The following is a 26,293-nucleotide window of genomic DNA, read 5'->3' as shown; positions in this document are numbered from 1 at the left end:
CTTTGAATATTCCACCATATCTTAATCCAAAAAGCTTTTATATGCTTACACGTCCACCAAATATGGTAATAGGTAGCATCCAAATATCCACATCTCCAGCATTTCGGCTGTAGATTAGGGTACATAATGGACATTTTCTTTGGGTCAAGGTGCCATCTATAAAACATCTTATAAAAATTCTCTCTTAAATTTTGCGCTTGTGTGAATTTAACATTTCTTATCCAAATAAGTTCCCAAGTATCCATTGAAATCGTTTCACCAATATTCTGTGCCCATTTAATCATACAATCTTTAACTAGTTCAAGTTCTGAATCTAATTCCACTAAAACCCCATAAACTCTCTTAATATGGGTTGGCCTTTGATCTCTTACTTGTTTTAAAAAAATTCCATCTTCACTAAGCCAGCCCATTTTACAATCCATCTTCCATCTATCCACTATTTGTCTATATTGGAACCATGAATAAGTTAAGTTTTCATGTGTTAATTCTTCCAAAGATTTTAACTGCCAGTCTTGGCCATCCCATCTTAATAACTGTACGTAAGAGACCTTGTCCATATTTACCCCTTTCCTTATACCTTCTATGGCATGCCGAGGTATAGCCCATAATGGTATTTTGAAGTCACTTTTATAATACTTTCTCCACACTCTTAGCAAAGAGTTTCTTATAATATGAGACTTAAAAACCCAATCCACTTTTTTATTAAATATTAAATAGGCATGCCATCCAAAAAATAGGTCCCAGCCTTCCAAATGAAGTATTTCTGTATTTGTTAAATTCACCCAATCGCTAATCAATGTCAATACTACAGCATCATAATACAATTTCATATTTGGTACCTTGAGTCCACCTCTCTCACGAAAATCTTGCATTATTTTAAGTTTCACCCTTGGTTTTTTCCCTGCCCAAACAAATTTATTAATACCTTTTTGCCATTCATCTAAATTACGTTCGTTCTTTAAGATAGGTAACATTTGGAACAAAAAAATAAACTTTGGCAGGACATTCATTTTAATAACTGCAATTCTGCCCATAAGGGATAACTGTAAATTATTCCAGTTTTTTAAATCCTTCTGTACCTCCATCCACAGCTTTTCATAATTATTTTTATACAATTTTACATTAGAAGCAGATAATGTAACCCCCAAATATTTTACCTTATCAACAATTTCAAAGTCTGTTAAGTTAACTAGAGCCTGTTTATCACCATTAGTCATGTTTTTAGCTAATATTTTGGTCTTATTATTATTAATTTTAAAGCCAGAAACACGTCCATATTGTTGAATCAATTGTAATAATTTCACCACCGAAGAAACAGGTTGAGACAAAGTAACAACCAAGTCATCTGCAAAGGCTCTTAATTTATATTCTTTTTTATTAATTTCTATTCCTTTTATTTCTTGAGACTCCCGAATTTTAATCAACAAAATTTCCAGTGTTAAAACAAACAATAACGGAGACAACGGGCATCCCTGTCTTGTTCCTTTTTCTATTACAAAAGCCTCTGACAAACCCCCATTTACAATAATTTGAGCAGTCTGTTTTTGATATATATTGGATAATACTTGTAATATATTTTGTCCAAAATTCATCTCCTTGATTAAACACAGCATAAACTGCCAATTCACTTGATCAAAGGCTTTTTCAGCATCCAAAAATATCAAGCCTGCAGAGACTTGGTTATTCTTTTCTAAATACTCTAATAAATTAATAATTTGTCTAACGTTATTCTTCATATACCTTCCAGTTATAAAACCCGATTGATCCCTATGTATAAACTGCTGCAAGATCCCCATAAGCCTGTTAGCTAAAATTTTTGCAAAAATTTTATAATCCACATTTAAAAGAGATATAGGCCTATAATTTTTAGGCAAAGTAAGATCTTGACTATCTTTTGGAATCAATGATATAAATGCATTACGCCAGGATGGAGGGATCTCTAACCCCTGTAATAAATTATTAAACAGTTCACACAACGGTTGATCATCTCTTCTACTAAAGCTTTATAATAAATAGATGTCAACCCATCCGTACCCGGCGCTTTGCCCAATTTCAATTGTTTAATAGCTGTAACAATTTCTTCCTTAGTAATTAAACCGTTAATCTTTTTTTCCTGATCTTCTGTTAATTTAGGAAAGTTAACTTTGCCTAAATAATTATTTATATCTGTAATTTGAATATTGGTACCCTTATATAATTTTTGATAGTATTCTAAAAAAGATTTCTTAATCAATTCTTTCTGATAAACCAATTTACCATTATAATTTATTTTATCTATATTCCTCTGTTTCTGTTTTTTTCTTAACTGATAAGCCAACCATCTCCCTGGTTTAGTGGTTAGGATTGTTAGCAAACAATGAACAATACTGAAACTGCAGAATGAAAGGGGGGAAAATCTTATAACTAACATATTAACATTGCATTGAAACAGTTCACCACTTCCTTCCCTTGCTATTTGATACTTCACGCAAGCTATGAAATCTGTTACCATCAGAGGTGGCAGCATTTTTAGAATAATAACATTTCTGCAGATCTTTATTACTCTATATGTTACAAGCATAATTCCACTGATTAGCCATCAAGTCAGTATTGACATTGACAGGTAGACTGCATAGATGATTGGAAATTCGTAAGATTTATTCCAAGTGAATCTTTGGTCACTGCGATGTAAAAAAGATGTTGAGACTCTAGAAAGAGTACAGAGAAGAGCAACAAATATGATTAGAGAACTGGAGGCTAAAGCATATAAGGAACGGCTGATGGAATTGGGTATATCTAGTTTAATGAAGAGAAAGACGAGGGGGGACATGATAGTAGTGTTCCAATATCTCAGAGGCTGCCACAAAGAAGAGGGAATCAAGCTATTTTCCAAAATGCCTGAAGGCAGGACAAGAAGCTCCAACACCGGAAGTTTTTAAGAAAAGACTGGACAGCCATTTGTCCGAAATGGTATAGGGTTTTCTGCCTGAGCAGGGGGTTGGACTAGATGACCTCCAAGGTCCCTTCCAACTTTACCATTATTATTATTATTATTATTATTATTATTATTATTATTATTATTATTATGTGGACTACCAATTAATAATAGCAATTTGATTGACATTTGTAGTGTTATAACCCAGAGGCATTTTTTGTGCCTTTTTGGGGGGGGGGGAAACTAAAGAATAGCATACTTTGTTAAATTCCACAGTTTGGCCTTCAAATGTCAACATTACAGGCTGCTGTGGAGATTACAGGAGGGGCTTGGTGGGATTCCATGGGAACTTAACTCTCATTTAAGAACCCAACACAATGTACAGCAAAGTCAGCTGAAACTTTAATTTCAACATATCCATCAACCACTAAGCGGCTTGATAAGAAATGAATAATGAGAAAGGGGAGCTAAAGCAGAGAAGTCTGTATAACAAGAAAGGATTCTTGAAGCCTGCTTAGACAGGGAATTTACAGACTTTAACCCAGTCTGAGTGTGGCTTTTCTTGCAAGGAGGCAATTGCTGCCATTTATAAGACAAGATCTTGTGAGCAGCCTTTGCTCTTCAAAATAAATAGTTATCCAATTTGCATGACAAATGTTAAGAGGATAATAACCTTTTGCTACTCTAGATAAGCATTCTGAGAAGCATGTTTTAAAACTGGTAATATTTCAGTGTTTGTGTTTTTTTCTAAATCAAGACTAATTAAAATATTGTGGGGTTCAAACTTATCAGTAAGTGCTGCTCCTCTGACAATTTTTGAAATTCTCCCATGGACACTTTTTTAACTAAGTTCCCAAAACATCCCAGATGTATTTGGCTATAGCATTATTCTTGACCTTATACAAACTTTCAAGATTAACTGTGGGGATGTTATGATCTTGCCAACTAAAAATAAAACTTTTTAAACGTTCTTTCCCACCATACATTTATGAGATCAGACTACTAGTGTTCACTTTAAAAAAAAAAAAGACAGACTGGCAAAGACAAAAAATTAATTTGGATTGGAATCCAAATTATGTTCAGAACATGACAGTTCAGTGCCATTTCAAAATTAAAACAAGGCTGATTTTCTCACACTTCTTTGTTAGTGTTATTAGGTGTCTTTGAAACAACTTGAAACAATTTGGCCTTTATAAATTGCTGCACACAGAAATTAAACATTCCATTCACTTAAAAGTCTGCACTTTTTTTCTAATCCAATTGTTCTGAAAAGCATTGTGCAAGAACTTGTTTTATAATTAATGTGGGTTTCTTCCTCACATTTACCAGAAATCCCTCAAGAAAAAAATGAAAAACCAAGACTTTCCAGCTGGTTGTGAGAAAGGCTAATAAAACCAAGCCTTAGGGTTGTTTGTCTCAGCTTTCCCTACGGATCTTTCCTCATCCTGGCAGTCAGTGCTTTTTTTGCAAAAAAAAAAAAAGATGCTGGAACTCACACGTCATACAACCCGCCTTGCCTACCCTACAAGGTTCCATCCAAAAAAGGTGCCGGAACTCCGTTCTGAGCATTCTATGACAAAAATAAGCCAGTAATGTAGAAGGGAAGACAAAAAGAACTTACGAATGCTTCAAGGCCATTCTAAAGAATCACTTCTTTAGGATCACAGCTTGATCTATATTACACTTCCTGTTTCCATTCCCAGAACCAGGAAGCACAAGGCTGATAAAAACAGCATCATCAAAGATCCTCCTGCCTTCAGCCATTTTTCCCCAAGTTATTACATAGAAGAATTTCTGAGAGGGGTATGTTGTGGCATTAATTTAGAAGAGAGTGAGCTACATTTATACTGTAGAGTACAATTTCTGAACTGGGGAAACTCAGTCCCACAATTCCAGGTTTGGCTCTAAAGCAACTTGCTAGGTGTCGATTGCTGCTGCTGTTGTGGTTGATGTTGTCATCAATATCAAATGGAGAAAATACTTCCAAATTGCTGTCTTTTGAGAGAGCTAAGCCACAACATTCCTATGTTGAACTATTTACCATGATTTTGGTCAGAGATGAAGATGCAAATGCTGCAATGGAAGCATATTTCATTCTGGCAGAAATTGAACTGGTTGTTTTTTTTTCCCCTTGTAGACAAGCTGCTTTCAAAAGTTAAGCTGCCCACAGATAGCTACAATCCACAGAAACCCTCATGCTTTCAGACACAATTATCATGTTCGCACTCACTTGCCTAACAAGCTAAAATGTGTACAATGGCACTAGAAGGCAGAATTAGAGACTTTTACTTATCAATCTAAATTTGGGCTGGAGCAGCACAAAACAGGAAATAGAAATAGTGAGAATAGGTTTCAGGAAGAACTACAACCATCCATCTTTTTCCGTAATAGCTCTAGATGTAAGAAGTCATAACAATCATTTCTAAATTTAGGACTGGAACAGAACTTTTCCATAGATGAACTGAAATGAAAAATTTCAATGAACTTTTCATAATGAAAATGACATTCCCCTCTCTTTTGGTATAATTCTGACTGTCCCAATCGCATATAAACTGTACAGGTTATGGGACAAACATCTGGTTTAAGAACAAAAATGGTATATAAACCGAAGCATTTTCTCTCCAACAATGGGGGCTTCACATCGACAACTGGGGCTTCTGGTTCTTCCCCATTATCACTCCATTAACCAAAGAGAGAAGAATGCTTAGAGGAAAGACTATAAGAACTCTGTTGATTCTTGAAAGATGTATTGGCACTTATGCGTCAATCTTGGAATGTAAGATCCGTGAATCAAGGCAAGCTAGACGTAGTCAAAAAAGAGATGACAAGACTGAACATCGACATCTTAGGAATCAGCGAGCTAAAATGGACAGGAATGGGTGAATTTAACTCAGATGACCATCAGGTATACTACTGTGGGCAAGAATCCCTCAGAAGAAATGGAGTAGCCTTCATAGTCAATAAAAGAATAGGAAAAGCAATACTGGGATACAATCCCCCAAAATGACAGAATGATCTCAATTCAAATCCAAGGCAAACCATTCAATATCACAATAGTCCAAATCTATGCTCCAACCACTGGTGCTGAAAAGGATGAAATTGACCGGTTCTATGAAGCCCTACAGCACCTTATAGAATTAATACCAAAAAATGATGTCCTTATCATCATGGGGGATTGGAATGCTAAGGTAGGAAGCTAAAAGATAACTGGAATAATAGGCAAGTTTGGCCTTTGAGTACAAAATGAAGCAGAGCACAGGCTGATAGAATTTTGTCAAGAGAATATGATGGTCATAACAAACATTCTTTTCCAACAACCCAAGAGACGGCTCTACACATGGACATCACCAGACGGTCAACATAAAAATCAGATTGACTATGTGTTCTGCTGCCAAAGATGGAGAAGCTCTATACAGTCAGTAAAAACAAGACCAGGAGCTGACTGTGGCTCAGATCATGAGCTTCTCGTTGCAAAATTTAGGCTTAAATTGAAAAAAGTAGGGAAAAGCACTAGGCCACTCAGGTATGAACTAAATCATATTCCTGATGAATATACAGTAGAGGTGACAAATAGATTTAAGGAATTAGATCTGATAGACAGAGTGCCTGAAGAACTATGGATGGAAGTTCGCAACATTGTACAAGAGGTAGCAACTAAAACCATCCCAAAGAAAAAGAAATGCAAGAAAGCAAAATGGCTGTCTGAGGAAGCTTTGCAAATAGCTGAGGAAAGAAGGGAAGCAAAAGGCAAAGGAGAAAGAGAAAGATACACCCAAATGAATGCAGAATTCCAGAGAGTAGCTAGAAGAGATAAGAATGCCTTCTTAAATGAACAGTGCAAAGAAATAGAAGAAAACAACAGAATAGGGAGGGCCAGAGATCTCTTCAAGAAAATTGGAGATATGAAGGGAACGTTTCATGCAAAGATGGGCATGATAAAGGACCAAAATGGCAGGACCTAACAGAGGCAGAAGAGATTAAGAAGAGATGGCAAAACTACACAGAAGAACTATACAAGAATGAGCTTAACATCCCAGATAACCACAATGAGATGGTCACTGACCTCGAACCAGACATCCTAGAATGTGAAGTGAAATGGGCCTTAGAAAATCTGAGCAACAACAAAGCTAGTGGAGGTGACAGTATTCCAGCTGAGCTATTCAAAATCTTAAAAGACGATGCAGTAAAAGTGCTACACTCAATTTGCCAGCAAATTTGGAAAACTCAACAGTGGCCACAGGATTGGAAAAGGTCAGTTTACATTCCAATTCCAAAGAAAGGCAATGCCAAAGAATGTTCAAACTATTGCACCATTGCACTCATTTTACATGCTAGTAAAGTTATGCTTAAAATCTTACAAGCTAGACTCCAGCAGTATGTGGATCGAGAACTACCAGAAGTACAGGCAGGATTTTGAAGAGGCAGAGGAACTAGAGATCAAATTGCCAACATACGCTGGATCATGGAGAAAGCTAGGGAGTTCCAGAAAAACATCTACTTCTGCTTCATTGACTATGCAAAAGCCTTTGATTGTGTGGATCACAACAAATTGTGGCAACTTCTTAAAGAGATGGGAGTACCAGACCATCTCATTTGTTTCTTGAGAAACCTATATGCGGGTCAAGAAGCAACAGTGAGAACCGAACACGGAACCAATGATTGGTTCAAAATTGGAAAAGGAGTCCGGCAAGGCTGTATACTGTCGCCCTGCCTATTTAACTTATATGCCGAGCACATCATGAGAAAGTCAGGGCTAGATGAATCAAAAGTTGGAATTAAGATTGCGGGGAGAAATATCAACAACCTAAGATATGCAGATGATACCACTCTAATGGCAGAAAGTGAAGAGGAACTAAACAGCCTCTTGATGCTGGTAAAGAAGGAGAGTGCAAAAGTTGGCTTGAAATTCAACATTAAGAAAACCAAAATCATGGCATCCGGCCCTCTCAATTCCTGGCAAATAGATGGGGAAGAAATGGAGGTAGTGACAGATTTATTTTTCTGGGCTCAAAGATCACCTCAGATGGGGACTGCAGCCAAGAAATTAAAAGACGCTTGCTCCTGGGGAGGAAAGTTATGGCGAATCTAGACAGCATACTAAAAAGCAGAGACATCACCCTGCCAATAAAAGTGTGTATAGTCCAGGCCATGGTTTTTCCAGCTGCAATGTATGGCTGTGAAAGTTGGACCATAAGAAAGGCTGAGCGCCAAATTGAGGCCTTTGAACTATGGTGCTGGACTGCAAGGCGTTCAAACCGGTCAGTCCTAGAAGAGATCAACCCCGACTGCTCTTTAGAAGGCCAGATCCTGAAGTTGAAACTCAAATACTTTGGCCACCTAATGAGAAGGAAGGATTCACTGGAGAAGGGCCTAATGCTGAGAAAGATTGAGGGCAATAGAAGAAGGGGACGACAGAGAATGAGATGGCTGGATGGAGTCACTGAAGCATAGGTGTGAACTTAAATGGACTCCAGAAGATGGTAGAGGACAGGAAGACCTGGATGAACGTTGTCCATGGGGTCGCGATGGGTCGGACACGACTTCGCAATTAACAACAACAACAACAAATCTCATGTAGGCTGGAAAAAAGGTGTGGCACAGTTAATTACAATTGCATCTTGCTCCCAATTTTATATCTGGGTAGCTCATATCTACATTCTGCTACTCTCACATCTAGGTTGGTCTTAAAACAGTACAATGACTTTCAGTAAAGATGGAATCAAGAAATAGGACTTTAGGAAAAAACAAAATTCCAGTGGTGAAAGCCATCTGTCTAAATGCTTTTAAAAAATCAGTCAAGAGCATACCAGTGGTGGCACTGAATAAATTCTGTGAAAGGAACAAAACACAAAACAAATAATTTATTAGAATAGCATACAAATTATCTCATCGTTCCCTGTAATCCCTTTCATTACAGAACCACAGTGCTTACTACAAGCCACCCATTGCTAGAAATAAACATTCCAGGACTCAGAAAAATATACCGCTGTCAGTTAATTATAAGTTATGCAATATATTCAATTGACTTGAGATGACCAAATACTTTCCCTTGAGTTTGCCATTATATAAGGTTCAATCATGCATAGTACTTTTCTATTGTTATTAAGTGGCTTTGTCTACCTTCCACATCTCAGACAAAAATGCAGCTTCTTTTGGCAGATACAGTAAAGATTCCAAGATAAATCTTGCTGTTGCAAAGTTTACATTTTGGCCTGCAGAATGTGTTGACAGCAAAGTAGGCTCTGGGCAACTACAGGCCTTTCTATCATGATTTGTTGTCATATCCCATTGTACCTGGTATTACATAAATGCATTATGTTTTTTTAAATGAAATCTGGGTCAATAACCTGTAATAAAGTTTGCCTTGATTTAAGGTTGGACATACCAGTAGTTTTTTAGTTTTGCTTCATGGTACATATTGTACATACAAGTGGTTTTGCACATGGCATCAACATAATTTGACATTTCTAGATAACGAATAAGAGGTAGACCTAAAATGGAAAACTTGGAAGTAGAAAATTAGCAATGATGACACAAGAGCCACATAGTAGAATAATCAGAAATAACAATTTATTGTGATGGTGGGACCATTGGCAAAGAAATCTAGCAATTTGGAACAGGTTTTTTTTTAATTAATTTTCTTCAATGTGAGAATTTTAAAAAATTACCAAAACATCTGGAGTCTGAACAATTGCAGAAATAAACTATTGATCTGATCAATTTGTCTGCACCTGTGTCTATGTGTTTGCATTTTTTGCAGTGTATATTTCATAAGGGATTTCATACTGTCCAATAATCAAAACATCCAACACTGACACAAGAAGAAAACCATTTAAAAACAAAAAATGATCAACAGAGGGGCAGCAGTTAGTCTTGTAATAAGTCTTGTAAGATTGTCCAAATACAGCTACAACTATACATGAGCCATGAGAAATGTCTAGATTGTACATGACTGTGATCTGATTGCCTAGCTTTCAACTAACAGCTACTCATCTGTTGATCATTTTTATTTTTAAATGGTTTTCTTATGGTGTCAGCATTGGATGTTTGATTGTTGGACTGCCTTGAGAGATCTCCATGAAAATCATCTAGTCTTGTAATTACTATATGCACTAGCTATTTCCTCAATACAGGATTTTGTCAAGTGCTAATTTGCATTGACTCTTTGCCATACTGATCAGTCAGCAAAAAAAAGTTAAATACACCCAACAGATGGTAAATGGTATCTATCCACTGAAGAAGATCCATCACTCACAGTTTTAAGTGAAACAAATTTTCCCTCCTGTACAAACATGACATAAAGAATTTAAATACAAAACTGCAGAAACCTTGTCGGTTAGCTCAATGATAAGACAGTTCAACTTGAATAGCCTATCAAATGCAGCAATTTACACTCATTGTTTGGAAAAACAGAAATTTGACTTTGATAAATAGATTCATTAAATTGTACAACAAACTTAAGGACCTTTTGCATAGCAACCTGCAACTTCAGCTGCTTCTTTTACATTTCGATTGGTACTGTATTTATGGAATATAATATTTCATATTACTTTTCAGATAAGGAGTTATCCTTTAGACACAAAGAGAGAGACAGAATAGAGACAAAGAGGCAGATAATATTGAAAAGGAGAAATGAGAATTCTAAAAAAATGGGAATGGGGCCATAGCTGAAGAAGCAGAAATTATTACAGCAGCTTCACCCCTTCTCCTATGCCACTACAGACCATTATTCTGCATAAAGGGAGGGGGTCTATCCCTATTCAAGTATTATATAAAGGTTTAAATTCACTATAAACAGCAGGAGAATTCCTATCAAGCAATATTCTACTGGTGATCTACTCTTTCAGAGGCATCTGTGCTTTCGGCAATCATACTGCTAAAAGTATGGATGCCTTTGAAGATTGAACCAAAAGGCTTATTTTGTAACTACATGTCAAATATTAGACTATATTCCTTCTCATATGGCAGAATATTTCTTTTAAACATGTAATCTATAAGGATTCTTAGTGTAAGCATAACAAATTGCTGCTTGCCATTATAAAAATAATATATTGGATATTGATCCCATCAAGCTTTTTTTATTATTATCAGCAGGATTTATTTTAATATACATTACATCTAATTAAATATTTCATAAGTATTATAATTATCCACAATTAACTAAACACATTTTGATCACTCACACCATATTATTTAAAAATCTTCTGACTAATTTACTGAAGAATTTGTATCCAATGACCACTTGTTTCCATATTATGGAAAGTATAAATAGTGAAATAAATGTGTCTTAAATCATAGTGGCCTTTATTTTGATTGAGCTTCCATTCTTATAGTTCTGAGAATGGTGAAACTATTTATTATTTTTATCTATTTTACTTTATTAACTTATTTTACTTTATTCCAGGAGATTTACAGTTGTATGAAAGAACATTAAGCATAGTTAAACATTAACTTTTAAAAATCCTGCAAAAAATACCTATCCTTACTGATATTTTAACACTCTTGTTGAGAAAGTGGCATTTTCTATGATTCTTTTTTAAAAAGAGTCATATATTATTAGACAACTAAAGAATTTTTAGAGGAAAAGGAGAAATGCATTGCATAATAGTGTCTATTGACCACATAAAATCAAAGGTACATGAAATCTATTAAAATATTGCTAGCATTTCCAAATCCAAAGGAAATTCTTAACATATCAGATGGTCTCTATAATTAAATCAAGATGCAAAAGGAATGAGTAGACTGTTTCTTTATTATTGAGGTTTAGGTGTTAGCAAGCAACTGAAGAGCAAAAGTTTTATTTAATCTGTGTAATAATAAAAAATTATAGAATGGTTAAAGGATGGTTATAGAAACAACCACCCAAAATATCAGTAAAACACATTAGAAATTTATACACTACAGAAATTTAACTCTTGAGCTAAAAATAATCTAAGTACACAAAATATTTAAAATCTTTCATTTGGTATCACCTGTGAAGCTGCTTTTCCAGCAGTAAAATTATTTTTTTAAGCAAATCCCAGTTGGTTGACAAATAGTAGAACAAATCTGGAAGACTCTATTTAATTAAAATATGCTATACAGCTTGCCCAGTTACCATGCTCAGCTATATATCTTTTTTTTTTCTTTCAAGAAGTTTAATTATCGATGCAGGAAAACCAAAGATGCCAGGTCTGATCATTATCAGGGTAGAAACAATTGCAATTTGCCATCCAAGGTAGCTGTAATGAGCTGCAATTTAAAAGAAAAGATCCACGATTAGCTTATATATCAATGGGCCAAAACACCCTAGAAAAGCTGTGTTATGGAACATCCACATGAATCCAGCATATGGTCATCAGAAACAAAAATTCTATGCCATCTACAAAACTAGTCTACGTCCTATAAAACACAGACTACAGCTATGATGCATGAAATGTTAGTGAAACGTTTTTATTCTTCTAACAGCTGCAGAATTGAAAAGGTCTCACAAGACAGCAGGGATCGCCTTATACAATTGAGATTAGACTGGACTGGAACCTTAGAACTCATTACACTGCTGTAAATTAATTATGGTGCCATATGGCGCCATATGGACACCATCTTTTTATATGTTTCTTTATGGTCTTGTATAATTATATAGGAGCATATTAAATATTCTTATTGAATATACTGTATGTCTCAAGCCTTTTTTCTCTTGAGTAGCATGTGTTTCCTGGTTATTCACTTCACTGTTCACAGCTGCCTTCATGAGTAGGTTTTATTATGATATCCTATTTGTCCCAAAGTCACCCAATGTACATTGATCTGGGATTGGAATCCAGGATCAGAACTAGTTAATATGTAAATGGCAGACCACCTAGAAATTAGAAATTACAGAGCTGCAGGTTATTTGAAAACACATTTCAGAAGAATATAAGGGCAAATCATTTATTTTACCATGAGGAAACAAATTTGATTTGAACAAAACTTTATCTTGCTTTATACTTTGATCTAAATCAAATAATACAGCTGAGTCTTAGGGAAATACTTTGGAATCAGGTTAGTTCTTCATTAGACTTTGGATAGTTCAAGATTCTGCCAAAGTGAAGAAAAAATAATTCTACATTGTCATGCTGTGAATCTGGATCATTCTGATATTTTGTGAAGAATTTGGAAAATCAAAGGCAAGCAGAGCTAATGTGCCTGCATAATTTCCAGTACTACTTTCCCAAAGTTTTAATATAAAGGAAACATCGGTGAGAATAAATGAAGGAGGAAGAATTGGAGATGTTCTTTTGTGACTGACAAATCTATCTTCTTAGTCACACAGGATCTTTGTACTACAGGTCTCTAACCATAGTGCAGAGTAAGCTTCATTGAAATGATATTTATACTTCTGTGCTCTCTACAAGTCCCTCTTCTTAGCAGGGTCGTTTAAAAGTGTTAAATATTTATAAGACTATTGTTTGATTTTTATTTTTGCTCTATTTTTGCTGTATTTGCTTTATTCCTAAAACTGTCCCACATTTTTAGGTGTTGTTTTTGTACAAATCTCTATGCATTATCTGCTGATATTGTGACTTCAGCACTCAGAAAAAATAGTCCGCAATCACAATTTAAAAGCAGCAACCTTCTTCCCACACTTTTATCTTCAGTTGGAAATGATCAGCCACCCCAGAAATAATGATGAATTGTGCCTATTCATTTCATGTCCATGTATCAAACTTAAGCAAAACTAGTTTCATTTCCTTCCCTGCAATTAATGTTTAAACTGAAAGCTAACCTGAATGATCTTGATGCAAAGTTATCAGTCAAATTCAAACTAAAGAAATTGTTCTAAAGTGAGTCAAATCAAGATGTCTGTTTTCCAAAACATCACAGAAGGTTCTAAATGTTTGGTCACCATGATGTAAAAGTTTTGGTCACCACAATGTAAAAAAGGTGTTGAGACTCTAGAAAGAGTACTGTACAGAGAAGAGCAACAAAGATGATTAGGGGACTGGAGGCTAAAACATATAAAGAACGGTTGCTGGAATTGGGTATGTCTAGTTTAATGAAAAGAAGGACTAGGGGTGACATGATAGCTGGGTTCCAATATGTCAGGGGTTGCCACAAAGAAGAGGGAGTCAAGCTATTCTCCAAAGCACCGGAAGGCAGGACAAGAAGCAATGGATGGGAAGCAACCTAGAACTAAGGAGAAATTTCCTGACAGTTAGAACAATTAACCAGTGGAACAACTGCCTCCAGAAGTTGTGAATGCTCCAACACCGGAAGTTTTTAAGAAGAGACTGGACAGCCATTTGTCTGAAATGGTATAGGGTTTCCTGCCTGAGCAGGGGGTTGGATTAAAGATCTCAAAGATCCCTTCCAACTCTATTATTATTATTATTATTATTATTATTATTATTGTTGTTGCTGTTGTTATATGTTATTTTATGGTCAGTGTACATAACGGTACTTGTTTATTAACTATTAATTTATTTAGAGGCTGAATGAACAATGCAATACAGTGATGCAACTTGCAATACAACAGATACTAGAAATTCAAACGTTCAAATTTAGCAATAGTCTATGAAAATAAAAATCAAGTAAAATTTTATTACTAATTTCATGACTACTTTATTCAGTATATGAGATATACACATTCTTCTGCTGATGAGTGACTCAAGGTATTTTCATCCTGTTTCTTAGGCTGTTTTGAAGAAAGGGGCGGGGTTGGTTACAAATCTGAACATCTTTAAACTACTCAAAAATGGAAAGTACTGAAGATCTGATAGCATTTGGTACATGCCATATCAAGACCCTTCCCCCCATTCAAACCATATGAATACCAATGTTAATCAATTAAACCATCATGCCTGTTGATAATAAATGCTTATTATGTTCTCAGTAAAGCAGATATCCTAGATTAGAGACTTGTGGTGCTGATGCTGCTGACTTTATACTGTAGTCATGCCCAATGCTAGATTTGGCCCAATGATCACACCCTCTATGCACACCACAAATGTCCCTTCCCAATCCTGAAGCTAATGAATTTCTCCTCATCTGTTGTTCAAAAGATCAGAAATCAAACTTTGCATGTCTCTGATTGGGTCAAAAAGCCTTTGGGCTAAATCTCCACATTTTTAATGGTGCCTTTGAAAGTGACCATCCAGCTAAATTCACTTATCTATCTGGCTTCAGAATGAGTACTTTGACTATATAATTGTCTCTAGGGATTTTCTCCCTTATGCTAAGGCCCTAGAAGTTATACTTGAGTTTGCCAGCAATCATTTCCCGATCCTGCTCCAGTTAAATGTCTTCACTCAAGAAACACATACTGAAGACTGCCAACAACTCTTTCTAATGCCAACAGGAAGAATCTACTGCCAAATCAAGTGGATCCCCCATCAAAAAGATAACTGAGCTATGTGACCTCAGATTGCCTACAGTGTCTTCAGTCTTTCCTGACATCAGCCATCTCCTAATCTACTCTTGCAGAATTGTAACCCCCTTACCAGAGAACTTTACCAGGATCAAACTCATCTTAACAGTGCACCTTTGAGACAACAACCAAGCCATGGTTTGAAAAGGACTGTGTTACTGCCAAAAAAGAAGCACTTCATACTATTAATAGGCTTATGTATCTGATACTGCAAATACCACCTCCAGCAGAAAAGATACTACAAACAACTGCTGGCATGCAAGGAAAAGGAAGCCATGAAAAACATCTGGGCACAGCTTATTCAGGCAGTCAAATCCAATGACTCAACTTCATTCTGCCATATCACATCAAGCCTTCCAAAGGAATGTTCCATTCAGGTTTGACTGTCACATTCCTCACCCCCAGTTTCCGGGATATGGGAGATATACTTTCAGAAACTCTTCACAGAGTTTCACCTCCATTGAAAATGGATGCCCTGGCTAAACTGTAGAAAATCTGACAACGCGGGCATCAGTGACAGTGATAGAGATCAAGAACTCTGTTGATCAATTAAGACCAGGGAAGATTATGGGGGAAGACCTAATACTTCCAGAGGCCATTAAAAACAACTTGGACTTCTGAACTTCCAATCTGGCCTCATTCTTTACCTGCATTAACACCCGGGGAATAAGGATGATCCTGCTAATTATAAGCCACTACCCAAGGTACACAGGGCAATTGTACACCTCCCTGTTTTTTTCAAATAACAACCTTACTACAACATACAATGTTGCCAGGTTCTATTCAGCAGTATTTAAATTTTGTTGGATGTTGACCTGTGCCATCAACTAGATTTAATGAGCATCCTATTCACCATACTAGAGTGCTCTGTAATTTGATATAGTCTTCCTTTTGTATGCTCCCCTACAACCATCTAATGCTCTTTCCTCTCCTTTTCAGTTCTTTTAGACTCTTGTTTACTTTCTATTTTAATACATACAATATATTTTATATCTTCTAGATTTTCATGCATTTTTAATCTCTGATGTATCTTCTATACCAGTGATGGCGAACCTTTTAGAGACCGAGTGCCCAAACTGCAACCCAAAACACATTTGTGTATTGTTGGGTGCCAGGTGGGCGTGGCCCATTGGGTGGGTGTGGCCTATTGAGTGGGCATGGCTGCAGTGGTAACGGCAGACTGGGTGGGACTAAAAAGTTCAATCAATCAATTCCAACTTTGCGAGATCTTTTTTTTTCCTATGAGAAGTTGAAATTGATTGATTGAACCTTTTTTTTTTGCACACGGCGGCAGAGGCCTAAAGCGAAAAGGTATTATAAAACCCCACTGAAGGCGTAGGACTGGGGCAACAGCGCGCATGCCCACAGAAAGGGCTGTGTGCCACCTGTGGCATCTGTGCCATAGGTTCGCCACCACAGTTCTATACTTTTTAATTGATTGAACCTCACCCTCCTTATGTTGATCTATGATCATAATAAAGATTTACTTTGATTTGAAGGGACATCTAGATGCTCCAGGGCTCCTAGTAAAGCAAAGAAACGCAAAATCATCGTGGAAGATGACAATAGCAAACTATAAAAAGACACAGATGCAGTCATCAATCAGTCTTGACTTAAGACCAACTTTACCTTTTTCTATCTCTCTTAGTCTATCACCATGACTAAAATAAGAAAGGAAATTTCAAATCTTCTTTGATAGTCCCAAATAAGAGGGTGTTTGTTTAATCACTGAGATGCTGTTACAATGCTGAATAACTTTCTTTACAGCAGAGTGCCCTCTGCTGAAAATCCAGTTTGAAGTCCCCCCCAAAAATTGTCAGGTTTCTTTGCCACACTAAAGAGAAAAAAAAACACTTTCTTTTTAATTCGGTTCTTTGTCTCAACTCCTCCACCTCCACACCTGACTTCTTCTGAAGAACAGAATAGCATTTGAAGTCTAATAGGGAAACTTTTCTTTCTTGTTTTCAGTTTTACCATATTTCAGTTCTATTTCTTAGTTTTTTAGTCTTGCATTCATTTTTTAAATTTATTCTATAGAGTAACATTTAGGCTGACATTATTCAACTCTATTTTAATCACACTGCTCTCTTCTCCCAAGTGTATCTATCTGAAAGATATCCCAAACCTTATTATCTTGTTATTTTGGGATAATTCTGCAATTCATTCTATGTACTGAAAATGTAATACTGATTTTTGAACATTTTCATTCTTTGGTTTTTAAAAACACTGCTAGAGATAAAATATGATGGTTTTTCCTTCACAATATTATCAATGTATAGCCATATTGTTATTACAGTTATTATTATTTTCAGCCTTTTCTACATGCCATAAATACTGTGACTTACTTAATTTTTATTTCTTCTAAATTTGACTCTCTTTGCTGGGGCTCCAATTTTACCAGGATAAGTTTTTGAATTTCATTCACTTTTAATATGCTTTTAGTTGTAGATTTTATAATTTCTCATTTTGCTTTGTGTTGATATTAATTTCTCATATTTGTGCATATAAATCTTTGTGTATATAAATATATAATATTTATCAAATAAATATATACCATAAATGCTGGCGTATAAGACGACTTCCGCGAGTGCTGAAATCGGCACCAAAGAGGGGGGTCGTCTTATACGCCAAGTCGTCTTATACGCCGGAAATACTGGTAGTTTCCGGCGTATAAGACGATGTTCTAGGAATGCGGCCCGGCTATAAAGACGGGGGTCGTCTTATACACCGGGTCGCCTTGTACACCGGCATTTACGGTATTTCTGTACATAATGTAGTATATTGCAACTTTATTCTTTTTTTATTTTACTCCTTATTCACAACTGATCCAACTAGGAAGGTGAAGGAGGAGAAGAAGAAGAAGGAGACGCCAGATCTCACATAGAAATCTTGGTCCCTGTTTAATACTTCCCACAGTGAGTCTTTTATTCCACAGGGGGATAAATAACAGAGGGATGAAGCTTATACTGTAACACTAGTTTTATCATTTAATGAAAGACAAATGATGATGATGATGATGATGATGGAAAGGACTTTGGAGGTCATCTAGTCCAACCCCCTGCTTAGGCAGGAAACCCTATACCATTTCAGACAAATGGTTGTCCAGTCTTTTCTTAAAAACTTCCAATGTCGGAGCATTCACAACTTCTGGAGGCAGTTGTTCCACTGGTTAATTGTTCTAACTATCAAGAAATTTCTCCTTAGTTCTAGGTTGCTTCCCATCTATTGCTTCTTGTCCTGCCTTCAGGTGCTTTGGAGAATAGCTTCTTTGTGGCAGCCCCTGAAATATTGGAACACTACTATCATGTCACCCCTAGTCCTTCTTTTCATTAAACTAGACATACCCAATTCCAGCAACCGTTCCTTATAAAGATCCTATGGATGCCTCTGAATACAGTTCCTGTTCATATATTGGGTTCAAATCATGTTTAATAGTACACTACCTACCAATTTGCTACTATTAAACTTGTCGATAAAGTTACTTCTGTACAAACTTTTTCCACCCAGAGGCAGTTTCTTGCCTCAGGTAGATTGCTCTGTCTCTATTGCAACAGTAGGAAAACACATAGATCAAGAGTTATTTAGTGCTACTTTTCAATCTGATCATCTAACAAAACCCATCTCTAGTTCTACAGTTTATAGAAAAATGAAAAAAAAAATCACCTACTAATTTTTGTTATCTCAATTAGAATTTTCCTAAATTAGAGCAGATTTTCCACCCTATTTATCTTCCTTCTCCCCACCGTCAGACAATATCACACTTGATTTTAGAACTGCTGCCTTATTCTCAGTGTCATATCAATTGTGTTTCAGGTTTGACTATTATGCAGAATAGCTGACACTGTTTTTCTAAATTGTGAACAAAATGATAGAATAAAAGCAGATACATTTATAGCAGTAATTTAGTACTAAGCTGATTGTGCAGCTGTGTATAAAAAGGCAAGTAATTATCCTATGTAACCCAAACCTCTTTGGGGTTTTCTAATGTGTTCCTTTTTTTGCTATGATACACTGTCTGACTTACATTAATTTAATCCTGATAATTCTTTCCTTAGCATTTGAGAAGGACTGGGAAATAATCAACATTACAGATTATAAATATTCCTAGTTCCGTCTAATCAATTGTGATTAGACTTTAGACCCTTTTGGTTACAAACTCAATTCATACCATGTTCAATTTCCTATGACTTAATTTCTCATTGGAAAAAAGAGAATAGTATGATAAAAGAGACTACAACTATACTGTGGTTTTATATAACAGAATATAGAATATTCTGGGGTTTGCTTCATTTTTAAGTTGAACGGTATTAATATTTCAAGTTTGAATTCATGCAAACAAAGTTTTAATTGCAAATTGCAATCAGATTCTTAAAATACTCCTAACTTTGTGTCAACCACATATACCATCTAGTACCAAATTGATTAGTTACATTTTAAAAATGCAAGTAATTTACATTTCATTGAAAAAGTATTCTAGCCTCCAAACAATAATATGCAAACTGAACTCAGATGTCTCACAACTGTGGTAGTCTGTATATTGATTTATTCTTTTCCTAAGCTAATTTGGTTCTTCTGTATTATTGTAATATGGAAATTCTAGACTGAAAAATTGAATGACAAATTTAAAGATGTTCCTTTGTTCTAATCATTAATAAAAGGCGATTTCTTCAATGGCAAGCTTTCACATAACTTTCCTTCATGCTACTTGAAAAGGGCAGCTTTTTAAGTCTCACATTATAAAAGCCTGACTCTTAACTAACAAAAGCTAAATCTTTAGGCTACAGTCCTGTATCTGCACAGACTTAGATATAGTTGTGAGAAAGAATGACAAGGTGGTACTATTATTTCAATTTTAAGCTGTACCTAAGTGTAAATTCTAGGAAATGTCAATGTTGTATGACAGGAACAGAGATGAAATGAGTTATTATACCTGTGAAGCAATGGTGGGATTCAACCTGTTTGCACTACTTCAGCAGAACCAGTAGCTAATTTTTTGTTGCCCAGGCCCAGAATGGACTTCTGGAAGGGGTATCCACACAGAGAACTGGTTGTTCATATATTTGAATCCCATCACTGCGGTGAAGTGGTAGATAATAAGCAGAATATTCTCAGGCTTGCAAGTTGTTTGCTCAATCCCTGGCTCACTTTTCAGAACCTAAGATGGTATAGCACCAATTAGGCCTGTTAAGAGGTAAGGATGATTTGCTGCTTCAGGTTAAAATAAATTAAAAATGAATATTGAAGTCCCCTTCAGAGAGCCAGCCTTGCTCTGCAATGATGTTTTGAAATGCCCTCACTAGGCTTATTCTTTGTAGGAGTAGGACTTTTCAGCGGAGGACAAGTAGGTTATAAGAACAGGCTGGGTGTGAATAAAATGAGTGTCAGTAGAGGAAAAGAAGTGAGTGACTGAGAATGGAGATCGTTCTGGAAAAGCACATTCAGGCCATTTGCCTATAGCCCCAATGAATGTGCCTGGAGCTAATTCAGCCCTGGGCTAAGATAGATTCCCCATTCCTGGCAAATACCATGCATTTTCCAAAGAGAAAGCATGAATGCTACTGCTAGTCAAATGATTTTACCATCCAGCATCTTTCACTTAATGGGAAACTAAGATGGAATTGAATCTTTCGCTATTTTTCCAAACCACAGTTGGAAAACTGCCATGCCACTATTCATATTATGATTTTAGTTGACTGGATTTTCAAGGTTTTTTTTTTCATTCCCCCCCCCCAAATTTTTCAAAAAATCCCTGTGATCCTTCATCTTTGATATATTTGGGACAGTGCCATTTGAAAAAAGAATTCTTGCTGAATGGAAATGGTTTCTTTGTCGGACATTATACCACTTCTCTGGGCACTTTTGGAAGTACTTGTGATATTCAGAAGCTGCCTTTTTTAACATGTACGAAAACTGAAACTTTCTTCAGTTTATGATGGCAAACTTGGAGATTTTGAAATGGCAGGTTGGTGAAAGTACATATTGAAAAATAGATAGAGACTTTTGGATTAATGCAGAAAGTCACACTGAACTGCATTAATATGCAAAAAAGAGTTTGTGGTTTACCCAAGGCTTGCTTAATCTTAGGAAAATAATTCTGCTAAGCAGAAGAATAAATAAATAATCTGAAATGCTGACTTTGAAAGTTTGATTTGATAAGGATCTAATTTGGGCAACTTCTTGCATATGGAAGATTAAATTAAATAGTTTCTCTAATAAGGGAGTAACTTCAAAATTTTGGATATGGTACAAAAGAATATTTTTTTAAAAAAAAAAATTAGGTATGATTTTTTCCATTCTAATAAATCTATAGATTTTTCTTGTTAAGTAGTAAAGCTGAAATCTTAAGTAGTAAAGGTGAAAAATTGCAATTGCATTGCAATTTGATTAGTATGAAAATATATTTTGATAAATAATCTCAGAAAGGCAATAAATATATCAAAATCCTTTAGTAGTCTTCCCAGGTTGCATTACTACATCTGTTCAGACAGAATCAAGCCTAACTTTATTATATTTTATCAAAATAAAAAATGAAAGTCCCATGAAAACAAATTTATTACTAAAGATATACCTCCAGAAACTGAGTCAAGATGAGATGCTGTTTTTTGAAAATAAATAGTGCAACTTTCTCTAGATGGTCCCCCTTTCCACTATTTTAAAATGTAATTTGTATTTTTAGTTTATTAAACTAGTTACTTGCATTTAATTTTTTTGTAGAAAAATTAATTAATTGACTAATATGGCACATTTCTAGAATTGGTATTTCTAGTGTTCAAGAATTCATACAGCCATTACTGTTGCTCAAAGACATGTCATATTCTTATTTTCTATTGGCCTCATTATGTCCACATCATAAATGAATCATGCTTCCTAGCCATTTACTTTCCTTTAAGGAAACTATTTTGCAAATCATGGCAGTGTCAGTAGTCAAAACACTGTTATACAGAGCACACAAAATATTGAATTTGAGAAATGGAGATTCTTCCAACAGGAAAAATTAACCTAACACTGCTTGGCTATAATTATTTTAAATTTTCCTTGCTACTATAGATGCCTCTGGAAGCATAGCAAATGCAACAGTTGGTATTGTCTTTAGCTCCTGACAATTTCCAGTAGGTTAATAATTTTTCTATTATTTTGATTCAAGATTAAAAAAAAACACAGAATCCTAACACTGTTTAATCATTTCCTGGATTCTTATCTTCTCTAGTTAAACTTGCTGTGAATTAGGCACAAGTAGAATATATTACAGGTAGTCCTCGGTTGCAATAGCAATTTGGAGAGTGATTACTGTTGCTAAACAATGGAGATATATAGTACAATGTCACATGACTCTATTGCTTATCGACAATTCCAAGACATATAGGTCATTAAGGGTGAAGTGTAAAGAGCACCGGAGTACTATAAGGGGTGGGCAAGCCCTAGGAGCCCCGGAGGGGGGTGCGATGGTTGAAGAAAAAAATGGCATGCTGAGAGAAGGAGACTGTAATATGGTGTGAGTGAAGGGAGGATGTCTATGCAGATTCTCAATCATCTAGATCAGGGGTAGACAACTTGGCTCTTTTACCACTCATGTTGACTCAGGAATTCTGGGAGTTGAAGTCCACAAGTCATAAAAAAGCCAAGGTTCCCTACCCCTGATCTAGGTCGTGGTGCACCTTTGGGACAAGTGAAGGGAGGCTAAGGAAGGAGGGCACTGCTTGAGCTCAGGCAAGCCAAAGGAAGAAAGATGCACCACAATGCAGGCAAAGGGAGGCCAAGGGAAGGAGGACACAACTGCAGGCACACAGGAAAGCAGGGGGAGGGGGAACTTAGTAGAGCAACTTGTGACCTTCCCATCAGACTTTCCCACCAACTTTGCTTGTGAGAAATTGGCAGAAAATGATGATCACGTGAGCACAGGAGGCTGCAACCATCCTAAGTACATGCTGGTTGCCAGTGCCTGAATCATGATCACATGATGCAGGGGTGCTATAATGGCCAAATCTTTGAGGACTAAATGTAAGTACCACTCATTCAGCCCCACTGTACCTGTCAACGCTGCTAACATCGGATGTTTTTGCTTTGACAACATATGGAGATGCAACCATTTTCCTTCTTATGTTTTACTCTTAGAATTTGAGTTAGAATTAGATGATACTGGGGGGGGGGAGGAGGAATGTGCATAGGAGTTTAGTTAGACATAACAATACTGTAACTAGTGTAAGAACTAAGATTTTTGAAATAAGAGATGATAAGAATTGGCGGGTTGGAGAAGTGGAGGGAAAGTCTGCATTTCAAACTAATTGGAAAATGTGATTTATGAGTGTAAATTAGAGGAGGGAATTCTGCTTTGATACTATGTACTCAGGGGAGGGGAATTCAGATTTTGGCTTTGGCTATGTAAGTGCCGATGCTATGCTTCTCGAATAAAGATTCTTTAAGGTAAACAATGCCTCAAAGTTCTTTGAAGAGTTTCATCTGTCAGAACCATGACAGTACCTTCAAATGGTCACTGAACAAACAGTTGGTAAGCAAGGATCATCTATACATCAAAAATCCTTATGGAGTATATGTCCGTATCAAAAGAATGACTTCTCCAGCTCCACAAAATTAGATTTTGCTGAAATGTTGTGTGAACCTGGTGGTTTTAAAAGATGGCTAAAAGTTCAGGTCGCATGTGAAGATGTTGAAATGCTGTGATGTCAAGATCTGTTGAGCTTTGGCATGGCAGGGTTCCCCCAACTTTGGAAGTCTTCATTAAATGGACAGAGAAACTGAGTGAAAGATTTACCCACATTTCTCTCTAGTGAAGAAAAATACAGGACTGTCTTACTAATGATAATAACTAATGATAATAACACCACTACTCACAAAGCTCAGAGGAATCTTTCCCTTTAAATTTAATTTAAAGGCTTTGGTCACTTTGCATTGTAATTGAGGTGTTTCAAACTTGGCAACTTTAAGATGTGTGTAATTCAACTCCCAGAATCCCCCATGTCAGCATGCAGGTAAGTAAGTGCATGGATATTGTAATCCAGTTATAAAATAATTTCTTCTTCTGTGAAATAATTTCTAACGCACTTTTTTCATCAGAATGGCTGGAAAGTGGCAGAAAAAAATACAGAATGATTTCTTTGCCACTGGTCTCTTAATTATATAACCACTTTTGAATACAAGTAGTCCTTGACATGCAACCATTCGTTTAGTGATTGTACGAAGTTACACCGGCACCAAAAAAAATGACCTATGACTGGTTTTCACATTTATAACTGTTGCAGCATCTCCATGGGTCATGTGGCCGGATTTGGGCACTTGGCAACTGGCTTGTATTTATGACAGTTGCACTGTCCTGGGGCCACAAGACCACCATTTGTAACCTTCCCAGCCAGCTTCTGACAAGCAAAGTTAATAGGGGTAACCAGATTCATTTAACAACAGCATGATTCACTTAACAACTGCATGATTTGCTTAACTATGGCAAAAAAGGTCATAAAATTGGACAAAACTCACTGAATAACTGTCTTGCTTAGGATCAGAAAGTTTGGGCTCAATTGTGGTTGTAAGTCAAGGGCTACCTGTATTGATATGGTTCACACCTTTGATCACAAACATTTGCATTGACTCTTATTTGGATAGCTACTTGTCCATAAAATTGATGACTTACACATTAAATAGGCTCAGACCAGTGTTTAATGAAACCATTCTATATATTTTTTTTCCTACCAATTCTCAGTCATTTTGTAAAACATTCTTCACAGCCCAAAATCAATTTTTTACCTAATTTGAAACAACTTAAAATTGGATTCAAAGTTCCTGAGTTCCATTTCTAAACCTTAAAAGATGAATCAGGGATGATAACAGTGAACCAACTTTCTCATAAGCTTAACTTTAAAATATGTAAAGTCACTGGAGATGTTACATTAGAATTTTTTGCCATTTCCCTGATCTAATCTTCCCCTCACCCTGCCACCTATACCTGCCATTAGCCTATTATGGCAGTATCTTTTGGATTAGTCACTGAAACTAGTTTGAAGAGCCCAGATAAGTGGCTTTTGATGAACTTCTCCTGAAAGTGCACATTTAATCATTGCAGTTTAAACTCATGCATCGATAACATAAACAATTTTTGTATACAGCATGATTAATATAGGTATATATTTGGTCCTTTGTCATATATGAGATGTCAATGAGTATTCTGAAAACAAACCCCATGGCTTTCTTATTGGCTGTTATGTTAAAGCTGACATGGAAAGCTAGAACATCTGGCAGAAAGGAAAACAGAAGATTTCAATGTGTGTATTAGCCCATTCTCTCCAACTTACATGTAGCCAATCTTAAGAGAAAAACAGTTATTTAAATTGCCTTTAGAAAGACTCCACGAGGTTTGGCATCAATAGTTTAAAGTTGAATGATTTCAGTTTTTATAAGACTTGCATAGGAAACTGCTTCCTGATGTTTGCTTTCAAGCTGGAGTATGCACACAAACATTGCAGGTTTTTAGAAGTGCTGCCAACAATCTGCACTTAGATATTTTAATCTATTTCCTTATTTGATTTTTTTTCTCGTTATTTTGAGCACTTACTCTACCCTGAAGTGAGTTTATTCTATCCAATAGCTATTGGATGAATCCTGAGGTCTTCTAGTCCTGTTTCTGAGAGCAACATAGCTTAGACGTAAAGTCAAGAGAATAGCAGATATTTATTTCAATTCATTCTGGATCTTGGTCCATTATCTGATGCATTTGCTTTGTTGTGATGAACGTAAGGGGTAGCTAGTGTTTGTGGTAGGAATACTAGAAGAAAAAGAAGAAAGTCTTCATTTTGTCTGTCACTGTAAAATCTGATGGGCAATAGGAGAGCAGTTCTGAATTAAATGAAAATATGAAGACCTATTTGGGAGCCAGGCACAAAAGAAGGAATGGTTGGACTTAGTGTGGACAATATTTTCTAAGTATTCAAATTAATATGAAACATTACTTTAATTCTCATACTTAATTTTTTCAGAAAGAAAAATAT

The 26,293-nt window shown here is 36.0% G+C and overlaps 1 protein-coding gene and 1 long non-coding RNA gene across 3 annotated transcripts in view; one reads left to right on the top strand and one right to left on the bottom strand.

The window, feature by feature from the left end:
- The window catches only part of LOC120310492, a 40,171-nt gene that overhangs the window by 9,607 nt on the left and 4,271 nt on the right, over positions 1-26,293 (top strand). The gene's annotated exons all lie outside the window — the stretch shown is intronic.
- The window catches only part of WDR27 (WD repeat domain 27), a 71,748-nt gene continuing 54,917 nt past the window's right edge, over positions 9,463-26,293 (bottom strand). For both annotated transcript variants that reach the window (XM_039348934.1, XM_039348933.1), the window contains exon 25: positions 9,463-12,145. In XM_039348934.1, coding sequence (XP_039204868.1) covers positions 12,098-12,145 — 48 coding nt within the window. In that variant the 3' untranslated portion in view covers positions 9,463-12,097. The remainder of the gene's footprint in view (positions 12,146-26,293) is intronic.

This window comes from Crotalus tigris, unplaced genomic scaffold (assembly GCF_016545835.1).
Source record: "Crotalus tigris isolate CLP2741 ecotype Arizona unplaced genomic scaffold, ASM1654583v1 scf7180000018216.395306, whole genome shotgun sequence".
Classification (NCBI taxonomy): domain Eukaryota; kingdom Metazoa; phylum Chordata; class Lepidosauria; order Squamata; family Viperidae; genus Crotalus; species Crotalus tigris.
Note: the sequence above shows the minus strand (reverse complement) of the source record. Positions and strands in the feature narration are given on the sequence as shown.